This window comes from Mirounga leonina, unplaced genomic scaffold (genome assembly GCF_011800145.1).
Source record: "Mirounga leonina isolate KUSES-001 unplaced genomic scaffold, KU_Mleo_1.0 Mir_172, whole genome shotgun sequence".
In the NCBI taxonomy this organism is placed as follows: Eukaryota; Metazoa; Chordata; class Mammalia; order Carnivora; family Phocidae; genus Mirounga; species Mirounga leonina.
Genome location: NW_023270442.1, coordinates 14,324,960 through 14,349,965, shown reverse-complemented (window position 1 = coordinate 14,349,965; position 25,006 = coordinate 14,324,960). Strand labels below are relative to the sequence as shown.

The 25,006-nt window shown below is 43.0% G+C and overlaps 1 protein-coding gene across 1 annotated transcript in view; it reads right to left on the bottom strand.

The window, feature by feature from the left end:
• Positions 1 to 607: 607 nt before the first annotated feature.
• The window catches only part of MRPS6 (mitochondrial ribosomal protein S6), a 66,854-nt gene continuing 42,455 nt past the window's right edge, over positions 608 to 25,006 (bottom strand). Inside the window, exons 2-3 of the mRNA XM_035017648.1 lie at positions 16,360 to 16,499; positions 608 to 1,172 (exon numbers count right to left, since the gene is read on the bottom strand). Of these exons, the coding sequence (XP_034873539.1) occupies positions 983 to 1,172; positions 16,360 to 16,499 (330 nt within the window). The 3' untranslated portion in view covers positions 608 to 982. The remainder of the gene's footprint in view (positions 1,173 to 16,359; positions 16,500 to 25,006) is intronic.

Genomic DNA, 25,006 nt, shown 5'->3' with positions numbered 1-25,006 from the left:
AGTATCTAATAAAAAACAGAAAAAAGAGATGTGCCTTCTTGTAAGTCTCCAATTTAAAAGCTCAGCATGCCACTGGCCACAGTCTCTGGGGCCAGGTGGCTCTCTGGGCAACCCCGACTTCAAAGGCAACTGGCTTCCAACTCATCGGGGTAGGGGGAGAAGGCAGGAAGAGCAGAATTTAAAGGTGGCTCCTTTCTCAAAGAGGCCCACTGGGGCAGAGGGACAGGAGAGGAGGCAGGTGCTGAGGGCAGGAGAATGAGAGGAAGCGGCACGGCACAGCTCAAGCCACAGGACATACATGTCCCTCTACACAGAACACCCCCCACCCACTGACAGGTTTACTGTGAGATACAAGAAAAAGTTATTGCTCTTACAGAAAGCCCAGTAGTTGAGGGAGAGATGCGTCCCTGCCCCGTCCCCCCCGGATTCTCCCCCGTCTCGGCACTTGGCCTGGGCACCCACGGCTAGCGTTCTGGGCGGCCACAAGCTGCAGGGCCTCGGGCCGTTCGCGCTGCTGGGGTAGGTGAAGAGACAAAACACCTCCCCGAGTTTTTTTTTTTTTTTTTGAAATTACATTTACCATTCTGGTCAAAAGTTACTCATATAATGCAGTGGTCTTAAATTTTTATTTTGCACGGTTATACAGTCTGAATGACTAGCTTGCAATCCGAGGCAGTTTTTATAAGCTTTGCTCTGCAAAATGGTGTTAGTGTTGTTGTAGGGCAAAGTCCTCATCGATAAAGAAATTACATTAATGAAAGGAAATCAAGAATGATGTGCTGGCACGTCAGATTACAAAGTGGCTCTAAGCAAGCCAGTCCCCAACTTCTCACAGCAAGGGAGTTCAAGAGCTAGAAACTCCTTAAAAAAATTAAATGGCACCTATAATAACACTCATATAAGGGTCAAGTTTGTAAATTTTTAATCCATGGTACTCAAAAGTGAGAGAATTAAATACAAAGCTACAATTGGGTAAATCTTCTCACTTCCTCTTCTTCGTGGAATATAGTTTTTCTTCGAGTGGGACAGGGACAATCCCCTCACACTCTTTTACTTCCTGGGTCAGAGGGTGTTTTACAACATTCGGTCTAATCACATCAATGTCTCGAGACAAATGTTCCATTATGCTCTCAACAGCGGTGGCTGGTGCATAAAAATCCACCAAGAAATACCTGCAATAAAATAAAAATTTGTGAATTCCTGCATTCTGAAATACAACACTTCCGCTATTTTGGTCAATGTTTTCACTTTACTCCTCTCCAGATAAGATCGGCTACACAAAAACACACACACGTACTTTGTCAACACAGGAACTACCAACTGACCAGCTAAACAGAAGTGTTTGCCCAACCTCCCCCTTCCCTATGGCCGGTCCCCTTACACTCTTGTGAAAATCTGAATCCTAACAAACTTTGTGGTAGCAAAAAGCATTGTGACGTCACATACAGTGCGAAGTATATAAAGTACAGTAAGATTATGGGTCTAAGGAACAGAATGTACTATTCAACAAGGCTGAATTTCTCAAACCATTTTTTGAGAAAACATCTATTGGGTAAGTCTTCCAATTTTCTAAAGGATTTTACAAGTAACTTAATGCACCCGAGAGGCAGAGTACATACAAATGGCCACACTTCACAAACAAGGGAAAAGATTCTGAAAGGCCTGGGACTTGTCTAAGACTATCCTGCATGTTCGAGAACTGACAGCAGAAGGAAAATCATGGGAATCTGGGGTATGGGAAAGAACTGAACATTCCTCCACCCACAGCAGACTACTCCAGAAGGGCACCGCAGCCAGCCCACTCTTCTTACCACATCAACAACTTCATCAGCTCAGCCGATGACGTTACAAAGGAAGAAGCAGCCCTCCTCCCTGCCCGCGCCCCCCTCTCAATTCTAAAAGCGTAAGCCTCCCTTGTACTGTTGGGTTTGAACCACAGTGCTGTGAAAGGCCAGTTTTCAGTGCAGTAATTCAGAATTCTGCAATGTTCCAGCTGGCTGAGATGACCTCTGACATCGCTTACTTTGTTCTAGCCACACTCTCCTCCCCACGCATATTCCCATCCTAGGTCTTTGTGCTCACTGTTCCTTCTGCCGGAAATGTTCTTCGCTGAGTTCCACAGAGCTCACCCCTCACTTCCATCCTGTCTGCGCCCAAACGTCACTTTGTCAGAGGTCCTCTTTGATCACATCTCCTACAGCAACACTAAAGCAACATCCTCCTTGCCTGCCCACCCAACCTCATTACTCCATCGGCCTTACTCAGTGCTTCATTGCTTCCCAGAGCGCTCATCACCATGGACAGAGTACGATTTGCTTATCATCTACCTCACGCACTACTACATAGCCGCCCTCAGCAGGACTCTGTTGCTTACCCTCAGCACCCTGAACAGAGGCTAACATACACCAGGCCCACGGTAAATACCTGGCTGCAAGAGTGTTAGCATGAGATGTGAAATTCTCACAGAAAGCAGAAGAGACCAAACTGAAAATGGACAGATTCGACACGGGAGTTAGAGAAAAGGGACGACATTTTGTATAATTCCATACAAAGAGAGTTCAAAACATATAAAACAACTTCCCAGGTGAACATTCACCCTTAGCTGAGCCTCGTGGGGAAGTTATTCAAGTAAACAAAAATTAAAAGTGAAAGGACAGAAAAACATACACCATGCAAAAACACTAATCAAAGAAAGCTCAAGTGGCTATAGTAATATCAAAGTAGATTGCAGATCAAAGGAAATTGCCAGGGATAAAAAAAGATAATATATAACGATCAGTTCACCAAGAAGACACAACAATCCTAAATGTGCATGTAACCTGACAACAGAACTTCATCGTACAGGAAGTAAAAACGAACAGAACTGAAAAGAGAAATAAACAAATCCACAATTATGGCTGGAGACTTTTAATATTCCTCTCAGTAACTGATAAAACTAGTATACAGAAAATCAGCAAGGATATAGAAAAAGTGAGCACCACCATCAACCAACTGGATCTGACATTTTTAGAACCCTCCAAACAAAAAGAGCAGGATACACATTGTTCACAGTTGCAAACAGAACATTTACCAAAGTCAACCATATTCTGGGCCATAAAATGATACTCAATAAATCTAAAGGGATTCGAATCTCACAGAAGACACTTGGGGAAATCCCCAAATACGTGGAAACTAACATACATCTAAATAGCCTATGGGTCAAAGAACAAATCAAAACGGAATGTGAACTGAATGAAAATGAAAACAACAAATCAAAGTTTGGGGAATGCCACTAAAGCAGGAAATTTATAGCACTAAACACCTATGTAAGAAAAGTGGAAAAGCCTCAAAACTTCCACGTTAAGAACCTAGAAAAAAGAAGAACAGGGTACCTAGGTGGCTCGATCATCTGCCTTTGGCTCAGGTCATGATCCCAGGGTCCTGGGATGGAGCCCCACATCGGGCTCCCTACTCGGCAGGAAGCCTGCTTCTCCCTCTCCCACTCCCCCTGTTCGTGTTCCCTCTCTCGCTGTCTCTGTCAAATAAATTAAAAAATCTTAAAAAAAAAACAAAAACAAATTATAAACACAAAGTAAGACGGGGGTGGGGGGGGAAGAATAAAGATCAGAGCAGAAATCTCTGAGGCAGAAAACAGAAAAATAATAGAGACCATCAATGAAACCAAATACTAGTTCACTGAGACCAATAAAATTGATCCACCTCTAGTCAGACTGATCAGTAGAAAAGAGTAAGAGACAAATTCAGGAATGAGAGAGGTAAAATGGCTACAAATATTACAGATAATAAAAGGATGGAAAAAGACTATTATAAACAAATTTTACAATAAATTTGACAACTTAGATGAAATTCCTTGGAAAATAGAAACTACCAAAACTTCCTCCAAAAAATAGCTAACCCTATACCTATTAAAGAAATCAAATGTGTAATTAAAAACCTTTCCAAAAGAAAACCAAAGGCCCAAATGGCTTTACCAGTGAATTCTACCAAACGTTTGAGGAAAAACACCAATTTTGACACAAACTGGTACTGAAAATAGGACAACACTTCCCAATTTGTTCTATGAGGCCAGCATTACCCTGATGCCAAAATCAGACAAAGACATTACAAGAAAAGAAAAAAACTGATCAATATCTCTCACAAACATAAATGAAAAAAAAAAAATTCTAAAAGTTTTAGCAAATTGACTACTAAAATATATGCAAAGAATAATACATCATGGTCAAGTAGAGTTTATCAAAGAAAGCAAGACTGGTTTAACATTTGAAATCAATCAATGTAAATCACCATATTACCAAACTAAAAAGAAAAACCATAATATGGGTATTAAGGAGGGCACATGTTGTGATGAGCACTGGGTGTTATACACAACTAATGAATCGTTGAACACTACATCAAAAACTAATGATGTACTATATATTGGCTAACTGAAGATAATGAAAAGAAAAGAAAAACCATATGATCATTCCAACAGAAAAAAAAAAGCATTTAACAAAATTCCATATCCAATTCCTGATAAACTGTCAGCAAAGTACAGCTACAAGGGAATTTCTTCAACCGTACAAAGGATATCTTTGCAAAACCTGTAACTAACATCATACCAGCTGGTCAAAGTCTTAATGCTTTTTCCTGAGACTAAGAATAAACAAGGGTGTCTGTTCTCACCATTTCTATTCAACATTTTACTGGAGGTTCTTGCCAGCGCACTAAGGCAAGAAAAAAAAGAAAAGGCATCCAGATTGATAAGGAAGTAGTAAAGTTGTCTATATCTACAGATGAAATGATTGTATATATAGAAGAATCTAAGAAATTTACAAAAAAGATACTAGAGATAATATGTGAGTTTAGCAAGGTTGCAGTCTACAAAAATCAACTGTATTTCTATATACTAGCAATGAATAATCACACCTTGAAATTAAATATGAAGTACTTAAGGATAAATCTGACAAAAGGTGTGCAAGACCTATACACTAAAAACCCTAAAACATTACTAAAAGAAATTAAAGAAAACCGGCATAAACGGAGATATAACTTGTTCATGGGTAGGAAGATTCAAATTTATTTAGATGTCAATTCTCCAAAATTGATCTATAAATTCCTAAGGATCCTAATCAAAATCCTAAAAGACATTTTTGTTAGAAATTGATGAACTGATTCTAAGCTACACAGGAAAATTCAAAGGACCTACAACAGCCAAAACAACTTGGATATCAAGAATAAAGTTGAAGGATTAATACTACCTGATTTCAAGACTCATTACAAAGTTACGGTAATCAAGGCAGTATGGTATTTGTATAAAGATACACAAACAAATCAATAGAATAGAGTCCAGAAATAGATCCATACATATATGCATAACTGATTTTTGACAAAGATGCAAAGGCAATTCAAAAGAGAAAGGACAGTCTTTTCAACAAATGGTGCTGAACAATTCCATATTTGTATGCAAAAAATGAACTGTGATCCATACATATACAAAAATTAACTCAAAACAGAACATAGATCTAAATAATAAAACACAAAGCTCGAAAACTAGAAAAAAACACAGGAGAAGACTTTTGTGACCTTGGGTTAAGCAAAGAAACTTTAGACGGCACTAAAAGCAAAATCCATAATCAAAAATTTGATAAACTAGACTTCATCAAAATTAAACACTGTTCTCTGAAAGATACTGTTAAGATAATAAAAAGACAAGCCACAGACTGGGATTTGCAAGTCACATGTCCAATAAAGGACTTGTTTCTAGAATATATAAAACTCTCAAAATTTATTTTAAAAAAAAAACCCCGATTTTTAAAAAATGGGCATAAAATTTGAATAGGGATTTCACCAAAGATGTATTATGGCAAAGAAGCACCTGAGAAAGATGCTTAATACCATTAGTCATTAGAGAAATGCAAATTAAAACCGCAGGGAGATACCTACTAGAATGGCTAAAATCAAAAAGACTGAGCATTCCAAGTGTTAGTGAGGACACAAGGAACTGGCATTCTCACACACTGCTAGTGGAAATGCAAAATGATACAACTGTTTTGGCATTTTCTTAAAAGTTAAACATACACTTGCCATTATGATCAAGCCATTCCACTCCTAGGTATTTATCCAAGAAAATTAAAGCATTAGTCCTCACAACAACTTGTTTATGAATGTTCACAGCAGCTCCACGTACAATCCAAAACTGCAAATGACACAAATATCCATCAACATGCAAACTGATAAACTGTGGTATGGCCATACAACAGCATACTACTCAGCCATAAAAAGGAATAAGCTACTGATATACATGAATCTTGTAATACTTTTGCTGACTGAAAGAAACTAGTATAAAAAAGGGCAGATGCGGTCTGATTTTATTTAAGATTCTACAAAATATAGACTAATCTACAGGGAAAGAAAGCAGACCACTGGTTGTTAAAGACGGGAACAAGTGGAGGGAATGATCACAGGACACAGGAGGGAAATTGTGGGGTGACCAATTTATTCATTATCTTTTTTTTTTTTTTTAAAGATTTTATTTATTTTTTTGACAGAGAGAGATATAGCGAGAGCAGGAACACAAGCAGGGGGAGTGGGAGAGGGAGAAGCAGGCTTCCTGCAGAGCAGGGAGCCCAATGTGGGACTCGATCCCAGGACCCTGGGATCATGACCTGAGCCGAAGGCAGATGCTTAATGACTGAGCCACCCAGGCGCCCTCATTATCTTGATTGTAGTGATTTCACAGGTATCCATGTGTCAAACCTTATTAAAGTGTATGCTTCATGTGCAGTTTATTGTGTTGTTAACTGTATCTCTATAAAGCTGTTGATTTAATAATGGTGCATAAAGAGCATTTGAATGGGCAGGACTTGGTGAATGATTTGATATGGGTGATGGTGATGGGGGAGCAATTACAGATAATGAAGACTCCCAGAGTTTCCCAAGAAATAAAATAAAAATGGTGCCAGCTGGGGCGCCTGGTGGCTCGGCCAGTTAAGTGTCCAACTCTTTGATTTTGGCTCAGGTCATGATCTCGGGGTCATGGGATCGAGCTCCGTGTCAGGCTCTGCACTCAGCAGAGGAGTCTACTTGAGGATTCTCTCTCTCCTTCATCCTTCTGCCCCTTCCCCATTCGCACTCTCTCTAAAATAAATAAATTAATCTTTTTTAAAAAATGGTGTAGGGGCGCCTGGATGTCTCAGTTGGTTAAGCATCTGCCTTCGGCTCAGGTCATGGTCCCAGGATCCCAGAATCGAGCCCCACGTCGGGTTCCCTGCTCTTTGGGGAGTCTGCTTCTCCCTCTGCCCCTCCCCCTGCTTTCTCTCTCTCTCTCTCTCTCTCTCTCTAATATATAAATAAAATCTTTTTAAAAAATGGTGTAAACTCCCATCATCAGGCCAACTTCTTGAGGAAGTAATTTGTACATTTGCTCACTGATGAGATTACCATTTGGGCTTACTCTGAAAATTACACACCAAATGGCCAAATTTTCCAAGGCACAATTCCATTTGTTTATTTCTACTTCATATAAAAGGGACTAGGTTTGCAATCACCCAACTTAAAAACTGCTCATTTGTTCAAATTTAATTATTGATTACTTACCCTGAGTAAGGCTCTACAATAGAGCCTAAAAAGTCAGTGTGATCAATCTTAAATTACCTTCTCTCTGCCAATCCCCAGCCCTTTATCTAACTCCCCCAGCCCGCAATAACTATGGCCGCCTGGTGGCCAGGGCAGGAACTGTCTCACCCAGCATAGCCCCAGCATCGCTTTCTTCCCATTCTATTCATTTGTTCTTTCATTCCGTATTCATCAAAGTGTCCTTCCAAACTACCACTGACAAGTTATGACCTCCACCCTCTGTTTACCAACATTCCCACCATACTTGATTCTATAGCTCCTTCCTCTTCGCTTGCTCTTTTGTCTAGTTTCCCTAAAATAGTCTTCCTCTTTTATTACACTTAAAGCCTGAGGCAGTGTGCTGGTGAAATGCCATGTATTACACATAGGGTAACATGCAGGAACGTGCTTAGCACGGGCCTGACATGCTCCGGGCGCTCGATAACCCACGCAATCACCACTGCCAGTCCTGGAAGTATTCCAAGTACGCCCCTCCCTCCAGAAAGTCCACAGGGGTCTCCTGCTCTCCAGTTAAGCCTGCCCTAGCAGTCAAGTACTCAAGTTATTCAATAGCCTATCTGGGGTTCAGCAACCATTGTTCCGTTTTCCATTCAACTGTACCAGAGGCATTTTTGTGGGCTAGCCTCAGTGTCTAAACATGTTTTTAAGAGAAAGTGGGTGTTCAGTTGCCAACTGCCCACAAATCAACTCGCATGCAATCTTCCTGAACAACACTGTCCACACACTGGCACTCACCAAATCATCCGACGAAAGACACCCAAAGTTTTTGGGTACCATTTTGTGATAAGGGTAAAAAGAATACCCAAGGATGGAAGCTAGATGCCAGATACTAGCAGAAACCTCTTATTTCAGGAATTAAGAGTAAAGTGTCTTATATAAATAGAACTTTCTAGTTTTCAAAGTGCTTTCACATCTTTTAAACAGCTTCTGAGGAAGAAGCTGAACAGGAAGTGGACGCTCCACTCCATGTGGCAATTCAGAAAGTGGAAGAAGAGAAATGGTGCCGCGTGTTGTTTTGGTCCAGGAGCCCTCTCCTAGCAACACTACTGTTCTAGGAGTTTTTAAAGTGCTCCTCCTACACATTGCCTCCTTTGAGTTTTATAACCATTAAGTCATTAGCTCAAGGTCACTCAGCTACTAAGTGACCATGGCCAGGATTCTAACAAAGCAGGTCTTTTGACTCCAGGATAGAAACCACACATAGCTTTGGGACCAATGGGTTACAGAATCACAGAATGTAAGTGGTGGAGAGGGCCGTGAAGACAGTGCAGTCCAAGCCCTTCGTGTTGCTTATGAAGGAACTGGGGAACTGCTCCAGGTCACACAGTAAAAGGCAGGTTCCAGACTCCAGACCCCACAGTTCCCCACTCTGTCAACCACATCTCTTGGTATCTGCAGCCAGCATTCTAGAGGTTTCTCAAGGATAAGAAGAAGTCCTACCTAGAAAAAGCCCTGGACGTCCTAAGATTAGGCTGTAACTTGGCTTCTGGGAGATCCCTGTTACTATAAAAACGCTTCTAGCCTTTACCTTTTACCCAGTGTGCCTTCCCTCCACCATTCATGACACTCCCTTTAACAACCAAACCTAAACAAGAGCATGGCCAAAATGCAAACAGGTTCGTGCCCACAACTACAGCTGTGATAGTCATTTCATGTTTATCACCCTGCTGATCTGTGCCTAGGGCTCGTGTGGGCAAAGACTGCTTCTACTCCCATGCTCCTTGTTATACCATGGAAATTTCCACAAAATGAAACACTGCCAAAATAGAGAAGAGGGCAAGTAGCTTCAGAGATGGGTAGATCTTACTGTATTCACCACTCCTGGTTGACAGCTGAAGCTCTTACCCTCCCACTTCCCTCCTAGGGCATTAAGTGGTCTCTCCCCACCATGAGGGAACCAAGCAGAAATCGAGGATAAACTCAATCTCCGCCCGCCTTAGTAGCCCAAGCACACAGGTCAATAGTCCATTATGGCTTTCCCGTACAGAAAAGACCATGACCAATTCCTGGCTGCTGCCAGTATATATATATATACTTTTTTTTTTTTTCAGGTAAGTGGGCAAACTTAACTGGTCAGTGAACATCTATTATGGGCAGACCTCAAAGAGAGGCTAAAAAGGAGGTACATATGGCCTCGACCTCCCAGAACATTTAGTCCAGATGGAGAGAGTGGTCACAGGGCTACTGTGCTGGCAGAAACCCAGGCTCCCACTATTTAGACAAGTCCCCCGGTCCTGCAGGAGACTGTGGAGATGACAGTAATGGACATCCGACTCCCAGCTGCTGGGCTTTTCTAACTACAGAAGGATGACCCGAGGAATGACACTGACATGACAGCGTGCAGAGTGCAGCCCTGCCTTTCCATTTTCGCACCTGAAGAAAGTGAGGGCTACGAACAGCCTACTTCGAGTAGTGGGTTGGGCAGCTCCTGATGCCTGTAAGGATCCCTTTCCTGTGACCACACAGGTCCATAACAGATCTATACAAATGGGAGTCAGGTTGAAAAAAATGACCTCAAACTCCCCTGATCTCAACTCCTTACATCCTGAAGGCTGCCACAGAGAAGCCATTCTGAAATCCAGATGAGCAGCTGTTCAAGGGAAGGGGGCAAAAGAGGAATGTCTCAGTGTCTCCAGAGGAATCCGAGAGCCTTCTGCCCCACCGTCAGTCTGGCCCTAAGAGGGGAGGACCGAGAGGATTCAATAACCACAATTAAATATCAATCTTCACTTCTACCCTAACCAAGGTAGGCAGAACCAAAAACAAGACCAAAGTCACAACACATGTGGACTCCTTCTTATCTCCTTCCTCACAATTTAAGCTGGAATAGTTGAGAATTATGACTACAATTGCAAGTGCCTCAACATATTTCAAAGCTGGCTTTTCAAAAAGGAAAAAAAAAAGTTCTCCAGTTTTCCATTCTCTAATCAACCATTAAATCAGTAAATGGACAAATCACTTTGGAAAACCCAGTTTAGCCAGCTGCAGTCTAATTAGATCATACATTCCCAGCCCCTTCAACCCTGTGCCGCTCAGTGGCACTGTGAAGTGGTCGTGTAGCGTCACCCCTGCCTTAAACACAAAGCCCAGCAGTGTTTACATTTAAAGGTGTGGTTACCCATGTGTGGTTCTAATTACAGAATCGCACTTCACCTACAAGGCAGAAACCAGCTTTACCCAAGCCTCCCTCTCTTCTACGGAAGACCACCTAACGTTTATGCAGCACCAGCTCTGCCGAGGCAGAAGCAGAGCGATGGCGGATACCAGGCAAGGAGAGAAAATACAAACAGCGCTTTGATACACGAATGCAGCTCTCACTGCAGAGTCCCCTGTTCAAAAGGCAGAGGGAACTATTTCACAGGTAGAACCTGCCCATGTGGTATTCAAGCTGACGACTTAGGCACTCAACACTCCAAATCTCTCCACTACCGTGACTGAACCCCGGGGGATCTGAGAAGCCCCCGAGAATGGCTTCCCCAGGACAGACAGCCCGGCCCTGGAAAACGAGGCCACCAGCCACGCTGCCTCCCCAGCACTGGCCTGCCGAGGGAACCAGCAGCTCCCACTAGTCTTTCGCTCCTCCTCTCTGCAGTCCTACCCCTAGGCTCACCCAGTCGCCTTCTGCCTAAGCTGTCACCAGCCCCTGCCTGCCCCCAGGCCGTGGAGGGAAGATGTGTGTCTTCCTGAGGTGCTCCTACACTTCAAGGTCGTTATTTGTTGTTGATTTCACTTTTGCCTTAACCCTGTTCTTCACAAGTTTACTGTAAAAGCGCTTGCCTGAATTTGAGTTATATTCTTTGTTTCTGTTTCTCTCAGACACAGTCACACACTCACAGCCTCCCCTTCCCCCTGGCAGACAAGTGGAAATTTCCACTGAAGCGCTCGGTGGCTCCCGGTGGGTGGGGGATGGGAGGGATTTGAACCCATGGAGCATCTTCGAGCCTTTCGCAGGCTCGGAAACAGATCCATCTGAATGCCAGTTTCTAGACTGTTTCGGTTAAACCTTGCTGGATTCAGGCTTCACCGAGATAGTGAATTCTTCACCTTAAAACCAAGGAACCCTCTGCATGGAAAAGCCCTATTCTTTTTATATCTGTTGTGTCTCATACATTTTTAAAACCACTAAACCTAGTGCAGAATCCTTACAAATCTCAAGATGCTGCCCCTAAAAAAGAAGCCTCCAAGGCCACAGCAGCTCTGCCTTGAAACCCAGTTGTGGAGCACCTTCACACAAGAATGGGGTCAGGATGCTGGCCTGGACTTAATGCTGGCAGGAAAGCACGAGAACATGGAAATGTTAGCTAACAGGAAAACTACAGAGAAGAATCAATCTCCTCTAGAGAGGGTGCCAGCTCTCTTGGAGTAAGCTGCAGACACATTTGGGGAGCGAGTCAGTAAAATTCCACTGATTCACCACAGAGCCGGTTATTTTTATCATTCTGCTTACCCGTAAATAGAAGGGCATCTTATATGTAGGCCAGCAGATCTTATAAGCACCTATTCACATTTTAATAGATGAGAACGAAGAAAGAAGGGACAAAACAGGCAAGAAAAACCTTCTTCACCACGTAAGAGTTCCTTTCACACGCCTTCTGGAGTAAGTCCTATCTCAATGCAGTAAAATCAGACGTGGTTAGAACGGTCAAAGCCCATCGGGGGCATCCTTTTCCAAACAAGCACCAGCCCAACACTGAAATATGGACCACAGTCTGTTCTACAGTTCTCTCTCCTCCACCAAAAGCCTGCTCAGTCTCAGTCCAGCCCCATCTAGTGGAAAGAGAGCCTTACACTGCTATGTGCAGCCCTGGCGTCTGACACCGGAGTGCTTCTGGCAGCCGGCGCCTGACAGCACGACTCAGAAAACACCTGACCCTTTTTAGCAACCCCACCATTGCTCCCCTCTGCATATGTCACAACACCACCTTTTAGACTCTGAGGAATACAGTAAGAATCTCCTACACCAACCTTCCCTTGCTCAAAGTTGATAAAGGTGAGCATCTGAAGGTACAAAGTAGAAAAACTCTATGGGCCCCCAGGAGACCAAAGCAAATGCAGAGCTGAGAATGCATCTCAGAACTTGTAAGACCTACCTCCCAACTGCTTCCCCAACTCTGAGTCAGGCTCCAACCGTTTCCAGACACTGCTGGAGACAACAGGTGGTGAGTAAGGCCAGAGCCTCCATCTAGAAATCTGGTCCAGAAGACCCAAACTCCCAACCACCCCAACATGGCCCAAAGAGAACGGGGGGGGCATCTGGTTAACTCCTTCCTCGTCTAATTCACATCACCTGGGGGACAACTTAACTAATACCTGGAATATAACAAGTGTACTTGAAATTTTGGCATATCTTGGTCATAGACTTGATACAGTAATAAATACCAGGTACTACCTCCTCCCCCGGGGAGACTCCCCAGGTAACCCTGAGGCAGCAGTGTACCTCTCTTACCTATGCACTTTTCTACCCACACATCTTTCTTTTGGGCCTACCTGGCAGGTGTGTACCAGCGGTAGGGATTTGGGGGAAGGAGGCGAGGATGGAGAATGACAGAGACAATCACCCAAAAGATGGGAAGCAACTGTAGCAGAGACTGGTTGTCAGCCAGGCCAGGTGAACACTGCTGTGCTAGGCCCCCGCCCTTGTATCTCTTGGCTGGTGCCTAGGTTAGCAATGTGCAGGCAAGTCCCTGATTCAACTGAAAACTCCTTGTGACCAGGAACCGCAACAATCACAAGAACCATCCCGAGACCTAGGAATACTAGCAGGATATACATTTCCTCCCATAAAATGTAAGAGAAACAAACACATAATACCAACAGTACCACAATGTGATGTGGATTCTCGGAGGGCATTTAGGCTCACTCGTTAGCCAGCTAAAAAAACTAGCTCTCACAAACCAACCTCAGGATTCAAACCAGTGCCTCACCAAAATTATAGATACATGCCATGCCTCCACGGATGTTCCAAGAGTTAAAAACTTTCAAATGCTAAGTTCGTAACAAACAAGTCCACTATTTCTTCTTAATCACTTGGAAAAATTGAGCCTTTCCAGCACCCAGCACATAATCCTGGCACATAATCCACTTAATACATGTTTGTAACACCCTATGTGACTACGTGCAGCGCACACACAGACCTTACCAAATGAACAAAAAGCCTGGTACAAACATCACTGGGGGTAGTGACCCGAGGGGAGGACTGGTGGAAGTCACGAGAATATCAGACTATCCTTAAGTTCCACACTACAGACATATGACACACCACTCAAGTTTAAATCTCTACCCCAGTAACTCCAAAATACTTAGCCCCTCATCTCCTCTTTTACCAAAAGTCACTGTGAAGAATATTAATGAGTGTTACAAAAATAAAAGGTAACAGTCAAATAAAGTTGATAAATGAAGGCAACTTACTGCAGGGCTTCTCACCATTATTATACTCACGTATGCTGCGCATCTCTAGAAGGGATCCCACATTTAAATGCTTGCACTCTCTCTCCCTCTCTCTCTCTCTCTCTCTCACACACACACACACACACACACCATTTTTTGGTGGAGCATAGCTGTATAACTAGTATTTCAGAGACCATACTTTGGAAAACACTACCTTAAACAAATACATACGAGACATCGATTAATACCAGAAAAACAAGCGTAAACCATGAACCTCCCCAACTGGGAGGGAGGTTCTGTCTCTATATACAATACACATATATATTACACTCTACACATGTTGCTCCTCCTTTGCTGAGGGGTCTGAGAGTAATAGAACCAGAGATAAAATCATTAAATGTAAATGAACAAAGTGACAGTGACAGCAAGAGTCCTCGGTGGGGCACATGCACCTTGTCAGGAATCCGGAACGTTGGGGCTAAGTCAGCAGTTCAGGCTTAGTTCCGGGGCAGTTCTTCCAGGATCTGAATTTATTCCATCCACAAAAGAAAAACAGCACCACCCAACCCCAGCACTGCACGCAAAGGCCTGACAACTAAGGAGTTGATACAGCGGTTCTCAAAGCGTGGTCCTCGGACAGCAGGATCAGCAATACCCAAGCAGTTGCGAGAAGTGCAAATTCTAGAATGCCGGTCACACCAACCCTCAACAGATTCTACTTGGAAAGGGGGCAAAAGAAAGCACTCCTCGTGCACATCCCTGAAAGCACATGAATGAGGGAACAGGCTTCCCTCCCTGTTCAGTGCTTTCCAACTGAGAACCTGGCTAATAATCCTTAGCTGAATTTTATACGCTCCTCTCTAAACAAAAAGGCAAAAGGACTCATAGCCTTGCTGTTAAAATGAAACCCCTTTGTGGTTAAGTTTAAAACAAAAAAAATGTTACACACACAATCTCCATCCCTCTCCGTTAGGACTGTGGCAGAGGAATCGCCACTATGCATTTCCTGTTGCCTAGCAACGCCGCGGGCACTCTCTTCAGAGGTGTTCTCAAGAAGCTGAACGCTAGCACAAAACAAGGTGAAGCAATCAAAAGAGGAAATGTGCAGTGTGTGCCGCACCTCGGCAGAGGCTTAAATGCAGGAAGAACGCCTCAGTGTGAGGCGTGACCGCACGCAGGCCTCTCCCGCGGGCGGCACTGGCGCAAGAGCCCAGCTCCTCGTGGGTGAAGCGGCACCATCCACACTCCGCACCGTCTGGAGAGCACACGGAGAGATGATCTCCTCTGATCCCCCCGGCAACGTGGGTGGGAGGATGGCCACCTGAGCTCAGTATCCAAGGAAGCAAGAATCGGAGAAGCTAAAGACTGGGTGAAGGCCACACTGCTGGCAAGTACCGGAGGGAGAATGGAGTCTTCAATGCCTGGACCTTCCCACTACTAAAAACTCATTTCCATCTTCTCTATCACTACTTCTAGGAAACTCAACAGTATCAGAAGATTTCTCCTCCACACCAGAAATCATGAGTGTAAAAATAACATCACCAGGGGTCAGAGAAGCTTCAGATCAACTCAACAAGCAAACCGGTATCAAAGAATTTCTACAAGGATAGTTATTACTACAGAGTCAAATCTTCGATATGTTTGAGGAAAGTGCTATATACTTTTGTAAGAAAAAATTCCGTAACAGAGGATTGTGATTATTGTCTGGAGTACAAAAAACCATTTCTCTATTGTGGGTCAGGTGCTGGTTACACACAACATTACTGAAAGTACCTTTTGCTTGTTACCTGCAACCCCCATTATTTACAAAGGATGCACTGAGTATGTGGACAGCACATTGCTCACTGAGGCGCTTTAAAGGCAAAGCTGAAGAAATGTCAAGGGAAAACTGCTTAGGTTGACAAGAAAAGTTTCCCACAGGGCACCTGGGTGGCTCAGTTGGTTGAGCGACTGACTGCCTTCAGCTCAGGTCATGATCCTGGAGTCCTGGGATCGAGTCCTGCATTAGGTTCCCCGCTCAGTGGGGAGTCTGCTTCACCCTCTGACCTCCCCCCCTCATGCTCTCTCTCAAATAAATAAACAAAATCTTTGAAAAAAAGAAAGAAAAGAGTTTCCCGCAATCAAAAGCTTACACGCCTGTTGCTCCTCACATGACTTGTTTTTGTACTCTGATTATGGTTTATTATGGGCCAGCTTTACTGGAGTCCATTTAAATCACACCACCACTAGAATATGTACCCACACACCACCTGGCACAATGGAGATCTACTGAGAAATTAAAATCATTTCTAAGATGAACTAAACAGTATTCTTTACAGCCTATCAAAGACATTTGTCGAGGTTCATGAAGAAACTTACCCTCCTCTACTGTGCCGCTGACTGTGGGAGGAAATCTTATAAGGCAGTGTTCGGTCACCCAGATTCTCCAAGTTCCTCACTATCGCCCCTCTGTCCATCAGGGCTTCTACTGTACGTTTCAAGGCAGCAGCAGTCTCTGGCTGTTTTTTTGTTTTCATTTTTAAAGAGAAGAAAAAACATATCAGAATCAATATAAGAACTCGAATGATTAAGTCTGGTCAGTTCCAATCATAACAGCTCTATCGGCAGGGAAAAAAGCAACAGAAACTGTCTAGCTAACTTAAAATTTAAAGAGAGAGACATTTAGTGTAAGGATACGAGATAGCTCACAGATACGAAGGACAATCTGAAGAACCAGGCCTCGGAGAGTTCAGGAACCAGAGCAGCTGCAGGGATCTGGGAAGCAGGAACTAAGAAATGGCTTCTTCAGAGCACCTTGGCCAGGATGAATCCACGCCAATCACTGTCAGTCCTTGTATCCCATGACTCAAAATCCAAATTCCAGGGGAAGAGCATCCCATTCTCTTGGCAGGACACTTTGACTGACCATCCCACCAGAACCACAGCCAGTGGGAAAAGGGGTTGTGCCCAAAGAAAAATAGGGAGATTATAACCAAAAGGGGAAAAGGATGAGTAAGACCCAATCTCTGCTCTCTTGGAGCTTACAATCTAATAAAGGGATTAACACAAAAAGCCACCTCAGAAGACCAGAGGGCAGAACAAAGGAAGTGACACAGAGACCGGAGAGCTTGTGAAGGAAGGCGCATTCAGTTGGGAAAATGCCCTGAAGAGTGACAACGGGAGATGCAAAGAACCGATGAAACAAGCTCTGAGTAAAGGAACAAAGGCAAGAAAGTATGAGTGCACCGAGGAAATCAGGAGGAGGAGTTCCACTGGGTGATGATCAGGACACAGGAGGGCTGAGAGGTAAAAGGCTGGGTGCAAGCATATAAATACTAAATACCTGTTAAGAAAACAAAATTCAAACAGTATAAAATCCTACCACCCAGAGATCAAAGACTTTAAACACTTTGGTGAACTTCTTTCCAGATCTCTCTCTTTACATATGTATTCACAAAAGAACTTTGGAAGCAAAGATACTTTACAGGGTAAACCTGAGAAGATGCAGCTAAGGTAATGTGGAGAACGAGAACGAGGCAGAGATGTGGCAAAGGAGGGGCCCCAAAATATGGAGGCTGGGAAAATGGTATTGCTACTAACAGCTACAGGGAAATCTGCAGAAGCTGGTTGGGAACAATAAAAAGATGAATTTGACATGCTGAGTTGGAGTTGCCCACAGCTCCTCAAGGTTGACCTCTCAGGATGTAAAGCTTAAGCTCAAAATAACAGGGCGGGTTAGAATTACCCATTTAAGAATCACCTGCACAGGAGAGCTGTCTGAAGCCCCAGGAATAGGGGCGATTGTGGAGGGAGGGTGCACGGGGGAGAAGAGAGCAACAGAACCTTAGGGAACACAACCGTGTGGGGGCTGACGAGGGAACTTGAAGTCAGAGAAGCAAACTGAAAAGGTAGTCAAACAGTACAAGGAAAATCAGGCCCACCTTGTCACAGAAACCCGGGGAAGACGCAGACTCCAGAATGACAGGGTAGAGGATGAAAAGAAAGCAAATGCCACAGTATGGGGGCTGTATGGGTCACACAGCAGGATGGGGCTAGAAGCTAGACGGCCACTTCCCATGGTAGAGGCATGACAGCAATGGAGGGAAAGAAAAAGCACAAGAGCCTGAGGAGCACACAAGTTTGAGCAGAACGTCTTAGGAGGCAGAGAACGCGAACAGGTTAGTAGTGAAAGGGGAATGAACCAGTCAAGAGCACAAAATGTAAGATGTTGTTTTAAATAACAACAATGGCAAGTCTGATTTTTTGTGTAACTGCTGTGAGCCCACTACTGGTCTAGTGTTTTACTGTTATATATTTAATCTTCACTGGGGGAAAAAAAAAAAAAGAGCAAAGAAGGTTTACCGATTTGGAAACTGGGGCCTCTGAGAGACGCCAGGACTCTGAGAGGACACGGCAGCTAGTAAATGGAAGAGCCTGGTGCAAGGGAAGTAACACCAGTGGAAAAAATCGGGGGACAGGCGGAGGATGCCAGAGGACACCTCGGCAAGGAAAAGGGACAATTCTCCTCAAAGACGTAATTGAAGGGATGCAGGCAAAGAGAGCACCAAGTGCAGGAGTGAACCTAAGGATACCTTCCGGTGGCTCATTTCAGATCAAGTGAAAAGAACAATGGAGAATCATTTTAAGCATGCACTCCAGTAACCAAAGAAAATCCACCATTCCTATAAATTTTCTTTCTGACCCGAATTCTGTTAAAATGCTGTGAATGCACTATTAGTTTAAGGTTGAGAAATAAAATTTTTACTTTCATCTTACACGGTAGCTCACTAGGGATTTTTTAAATTCCTACTGAAAATTGTACTTATGTATTTCACCAGCTTTATGAGAAAACAGACATTTCCTACCTACAATAAAAACAAAGGCCCAAATCACTTCACATTAACACTAACCAGGTAAAAAGTCTATGGCAATTTCTCCTTACAATTTTATACAAACGTATTTTTATATAGTTCTAATCAACATGGAGACTAAATTCTTTTCACATTTCATTAATTCACCGACACTTCCATATTTCTGCAGAAGCCTCCTTAGTAACAGCAGGGTAATATTTCATTTCATTAACAATGTCATTTCTTGACCTGGTGTTGTACCAATTAACTTAAAGGCAGACAAATAGTTTTTCCAAATAAAGATGTGGGTAAGGTTTTTTAAAAAACCCAAACTTTGATGGATTACAGTCTTCTGATCAGCTACCCAAATCATAAATTTTAATTTCAGGTTTTTTTGTTTTTTGTTTTTTTAAAAGATTTTATTTATTTGACAGAGAGAGATACAGCGAGAGAGGGAACACAAGCAGGGGGAGTGGGAGAGGGAGAAGCAAGCTCCCCGCGGAGCAGGGAGCCCGATGCGGGGCTCGATCCCAGGACCCTAGGATCATGACCTGAGCCGAAGGCAGACGCCCACCGACTGAGCCACCCAGGCGCCCCTCATTTCAGTTCTGCCTGATTAAAAAGGAGTATCTCAGTAACTCGTCTTGTTTAAATTCCAGTTGCTTACAGTATGAAACATGGAGCAACCCCCTCTGAAGAGCTTCAGAAATAAAAAATTTTCTTCTGGGGGCGCCTGGGTGGCTCAGTCATTAGGTGTCTGCCTTCGGCTCAGGTCATGATTCCAGGTCCTGGGATTGAGCCCTGCATCGGGCTCCCTGCTCCACAGGAAGCCTGCTTCTCCCTCTCCCACTCCCCCTACTTGTGTTCCCTCTCTCACTGTGTCTCTCTCTGTGTCAAATAAGTAAATAAAATCTTAAAAAAAAAAAATTTTTTTCTTCTGTCCAAAAAAAGGGTAAAGCTACCTAACAAGAATGTAACTCTAGGAAAATATCAATACATTTTGTTTGACTTTAGTATGTCAAGGTCAAATTGTAGACTGTGGCAATGGCCACATTCATTTCATGGTAATTTCACAGAACCCAAAAGTTTTAAAAGAAAGATGGAGGACAAAAATATTTCTTGTTAGAGCATCTGGGTGGCTCAGTTGGTTAAGTGTCTGCCTTCGACTCAGGTCATCATCTCAGGGTCCTGGGATAGAGCCCCATGTGGAGCTCCCTGCCTAGTGGGGGGTCTGCTTCTCCCTCTCTCCCTCTGCCCCTCCCTTTGCTTGTGTGCACTCTCTCTCTCTCTCTCTCAGATAAATAAAATCTTTAACAACCAAAAAAAAATATTTCTTGTTTATTAGGAGAGCTCAACTTGTCCCATTACCTTACCTCACCATTCTACAGCAGGGGTCTAGCAAACAAGGGCTCGTGAGCCATCTGCCTCAATACCTGTTTGTGCAAATAAAGTTTTATTGGAACACAGCTAGCTCATGCATTTACATAGTGCCCATGGCTGCTTTCGTGCTAAAGGTAAAACTGTATGTCCTGCAAAGCCTAAGTTATTTACTGTCCGGCCAACCTCTGCTCTACATTGCAATGGACTGAGGAATGCTGGCAAGGCCTCAATCCACTAACCCTAAAATGTACCACAAATAAAAACCATGAGCCTGGGTCACTGAGGTGTGCAGAGAGAGAATGCCCCCTGGGATGGGTCATCAGGTAGACACACACGGCACCAACCTAAGTGAACAACATCAGCCTGGCTGTTCACATCACCATAGGATTCACAGAAGTGAGTACAGATTCCCCATTCCAACCACCAAGCTCCTCATCTCCTAATCAACCCAGGGTGCCAACTTCAACTTTCCTCACCTGGTGAAACCTATAGCTCTATTAAAATAAAATTCTTAGGCTTCAAAACAAAATGTTCTCCTCAATCCAACCCAGCACAATGTTCAATTTCTAAGAACATATGGTTTATAGGAAGTAAATGATCTTGCTCATTCTCAAGGTCTCTGAACCATTTAATTCCAACTATTCTAAGAAAGGTTGTGTGTGCTTCTCATAGGCTTCTCCCATCCCATCTGAAAGCAGCTCCTTAAGACTTTCCTCCAATCCACCATATGGCAATGAAACACTATTTTGGCAAGGCACAGACTGAGGGGCTAAAAACATTCACTTGAAGAAAACTATGGAAAAGAAACAATGAATGAATGTGAATGGGAACAAGAAAAACTGGATTCGAGTCCCAGCTCATTCACAAATGAGTTACAACCCTAGATGAATTGTTAAAATTTATCCATTTTTAAACCTGTGCCTCAGTATCCTCGTGTGCGGAATCAGCAGTTCCCAACAACTTTTCTGCCTCTACAAGCTTCCCACAAACAACATTTATATTGTAATTCTCAAAGTATCCTGGGGACACACAGAGTTTGCAAGTGGTCTCCCTCTCTTTTCTTCTGTGCTCCTCATCACCCACAAGCGCCCCGCCCACCCCAGGTACTCTGCCATTCCTGTTATTTCGACACCGCACTTGTGGCAATCTGTAAATATTCTTTCATCCCCAGAATGTAAGTTGCAAGAGAGCAAGGACTTTGTCCGTCACGGACCTGTCTGTACTCCCAAAGTCTAAAACACCCCACATATCAGGGGGCAGGCCCTAGAAACAGTGGTTAAATAAGTAAATTAATGTATCAATTCCACCTCCTTTGCTTGCTTACTCCTTTTTCTTCTTGAGGAACCCTAAGTCTCCTCCCATCTCAACTACAATTTGAAGCCTCTGTCCATATACAACACAGCTCACTGTCACTTAGTAACTCAATACTGAAGCAAGCAAAATGACAATACTAGCGTTTTTCTATTTATTTCATGTACTGCCAAAATGCTGTTAATACTAGTGCTGTAGTTTAAAAGAATCCAGAATTCATCTAATAGAAGTGAAACTAAACATTCATGTATTTCAGAGAGCAAGTCCAAGTACATATACAAATGTAAATATTAAACTTAGACTCTTTTAATTATTTCCTGGTAAGATAAAGTACTAGCCAAAAAATTTATATTAAACCATACTTTAAAAAATTCACACTGGACAAAATAACCAATTTTGGTCTTACTATTATTAATTACTAAAACTACTGGTATTCAGGCTGCAAAAGAAGACTCAGGGGAAACCCAAAACTTCATATATTTGCAGGGCTACTCTGAAAAAAATAGGTATGTCATATTTTGATCAGACCCTGAGGTTTAGACAGGAATCAAAGGATAAAAATTATAGAGAAACAGAGCCTCAATAGGTAAACCACACATTTCTGAGCAGCGAGCCTCCCTCCCATCACCAGAAGTGCAAAGATACAGGATGAGCACTGAATCAATCTTTTGCATTGGGTGGGAAGCTGGACTGGCTAATTCTAAAGCCCTTGCCAAGATTAAATTCCAATACTATTCTGGCACCACCCATCATTCTGAAGGACATTCTGAAGTGAAACTGGGTTTTTAAAAAAACTACAGTTGCACAGTGGTGAGGAACACACTGGCGACTAGTAAGGTTTGGTGCTGTTGCCTGGATTTATATTAAGGCACCGGCTCTTTTACCCACTACTGCTTTTGTAACGATTTCCTGAGAGGGGCCCTAGGAAGCCCAGGCTGCTCAGGCTACATTTTGAAAACGGCATTTCTAGAGATTCTAATGGACAAAGTTTCTCCAATAAAGATGGGAGCAAGCAGATAGGAAAAATAAAAGGAAGGATCTCTCTGCTTGCCGGCAAAATAAAATCCCCCTTCAGTAAGGTTACTTACGCTAAAAAGTCATGGGAGTACTATAAATACCACTGGTCAATAACCAATGTTTTATCTAATTAAACGTATGTTCGTCCCAGAAGAGAGGCTTGTCAACAAAATTACCTTGTGAATTAGACTCTCTGGCAATGGTTAAGATTTTAAAGCCGGTGGCCCTCATATGCACTCGGTTTTCACTACAACACCCTCACAGTCCAGCAGGAAATAAAAGGCACATGGAATGCACATCGAACAGCACGCAGCGCCTACCTACACCTCGCCTTTCTCACGTAACAAAGAGTGTGCAATTCCCGGGAGCACGGAGGATTTATGAAAGGCGGAGCCAAGTCAGAAAACTCCCAAAACCTGGGAAAATGTAAATGTGAGAGCCTTTCTCATTCTCTGCTGCATCTTAATTCCGGGATTTATCTCCTTAAAAAAAATGTCCTTGAAATTCTGCACTGAGATTCTGACAGCAGTTGAAAAAAGAAAATCTGCGAGCACCTTTCAATAGCAGCACAGGCTTTAAGGGCAGTTCTGTCACTAACAGACCTTGGAAGAACACACGGGACCACCATCTACCTCAAAATGTGTCAAGTGCCAGCCCCGCCTCACGACATCTGCAAAGACCAACCCTGAAAATGGTTCCACAGGAACGGTTTTATAAAATACTTTTATGTTCAGAGAACCCCCTTTTTGCCCCACAATTTGAATCAAGAGTTGCAGTCCTCTAGGTAATTAAGGATTAAAGACTAGTACGCCCAGAAGCTATTCTAAAAATTAATATAAGATTCAGGACGGACAAATCTAGAACACTAAAAAAAAAAGTAAAGCTACATAAATGCACATTCAAACACGACTACATGCTATGTACTATTATACACTGTATAACTTATCGGTTAAGTGACCAGAATAGTAAATTTTATAGGCTTTTTCAAAGGCTAAAGATAGAAAATGCTTCCAGAAGTAGAACTGCACTGCTCTACCACTTTGCCCATGAATCATATTTATAAGACCACTTATAACAAATATGGACTAACTACTAAACAAAGACTTAACAGGCTGTCAAAAGTGGGGAAGGATGGGAAAAGAGAAGGGAACCAACATGCATACAGTGTACCAGGAAAGTAGCAAATAGGAGAATGCACTGAAAAACATTTTTATAAGCAACTGTCATGTGCTCTGCAAAAAGTACCTCAAATTTTAAAAATGATTTTAGATTAAAAACTGTACATTCACAGTTCAGACATATCATGTGACCATTTAACAAAGTTACAGAGCCCCGAAAGTGGCTAAAATGTAGAGCAAGTGAAAAGCACCCATGAATATGGTATTTAATTTACATGATCATCTTTACGAGGCCACCTGGAAATCTTTATTGGGGAACAATTTTAAAATAATGTTAACGACACAAATCAGTTGTAAAGAGGAAGCTCGTTCCTGATGTCTGGAAAAGGAGGGAGAAAACACTGAATGCTCATACCACGTTCTATGGGTACCAGAAATACAGGCTGAACCTGATGAAACTGCCATTTGGGGGGATTAAGTATAGACACTGACCATTTCTTAAGGCTCCAACTAATTTTTGTTATCTGGAAACATCCTCCTCAAGGCCTCTTCAAGCCAAGTATTTCTGGGTTGCTTATGGTGAGATCCACCTCCGAAAGGGCAGCCACAGGGATGTGAAACACAAAGTCCCAGCCCTTTAAAAGTCTGTGATATAGACATGAAGACAGACACATGTAGGTAAATTAATTTAAAAGGGAAGTTAAACACAGACAAGACCGAAGCAAAAAGAACTCCAAAGGAGCAGCTACCTGTGACTGGTGGGCTAGGGAAGAGAGACTGCAGGCGGACCCCAACAGCGGAATACCTCCTCTAGCAGCGGGAAGAGGGTCGTTAGGGCGCTCTCTCAGGGCAGGTCTGGACTAACAGCAAGACAGAAGAACAGGAAGATTCGGACGGAATTTACATTCGGGGCAGAATCAACACGGGCACTGTGTTCCGTACACACGGAAGCCATCGCTTTTGTCCACTCAAGGCAATTTTTTTGCTTAGCACGTTGAGTTCAGTTTCCTCAAACCTTCACCTACACTACTGGTAAAAATGTAAACTTTCTGGAAGGCAAATGGCAGGATATAGGAGTTTCAAATGTGTATACCTTCAATCCCACAGCCACTTCTAAGAATTTACTCTGAGAAAACTGCCATACCACCCATGCACAAGAACTTAGCTTTGAAAAGTCTCACCATAAAGTTATTAGGACAGTGAATAGAAAGGCAGTTGTCCCATTAACAGAAGACTGGTTCGCTAAATTATTTTTACTGAATGAACCAGTACAATACCACCATTTAGAAAAAGGATGTTGATCCTTATATAAGACATAAGAATATTTTCACAAATTAAAAATAAGCATGT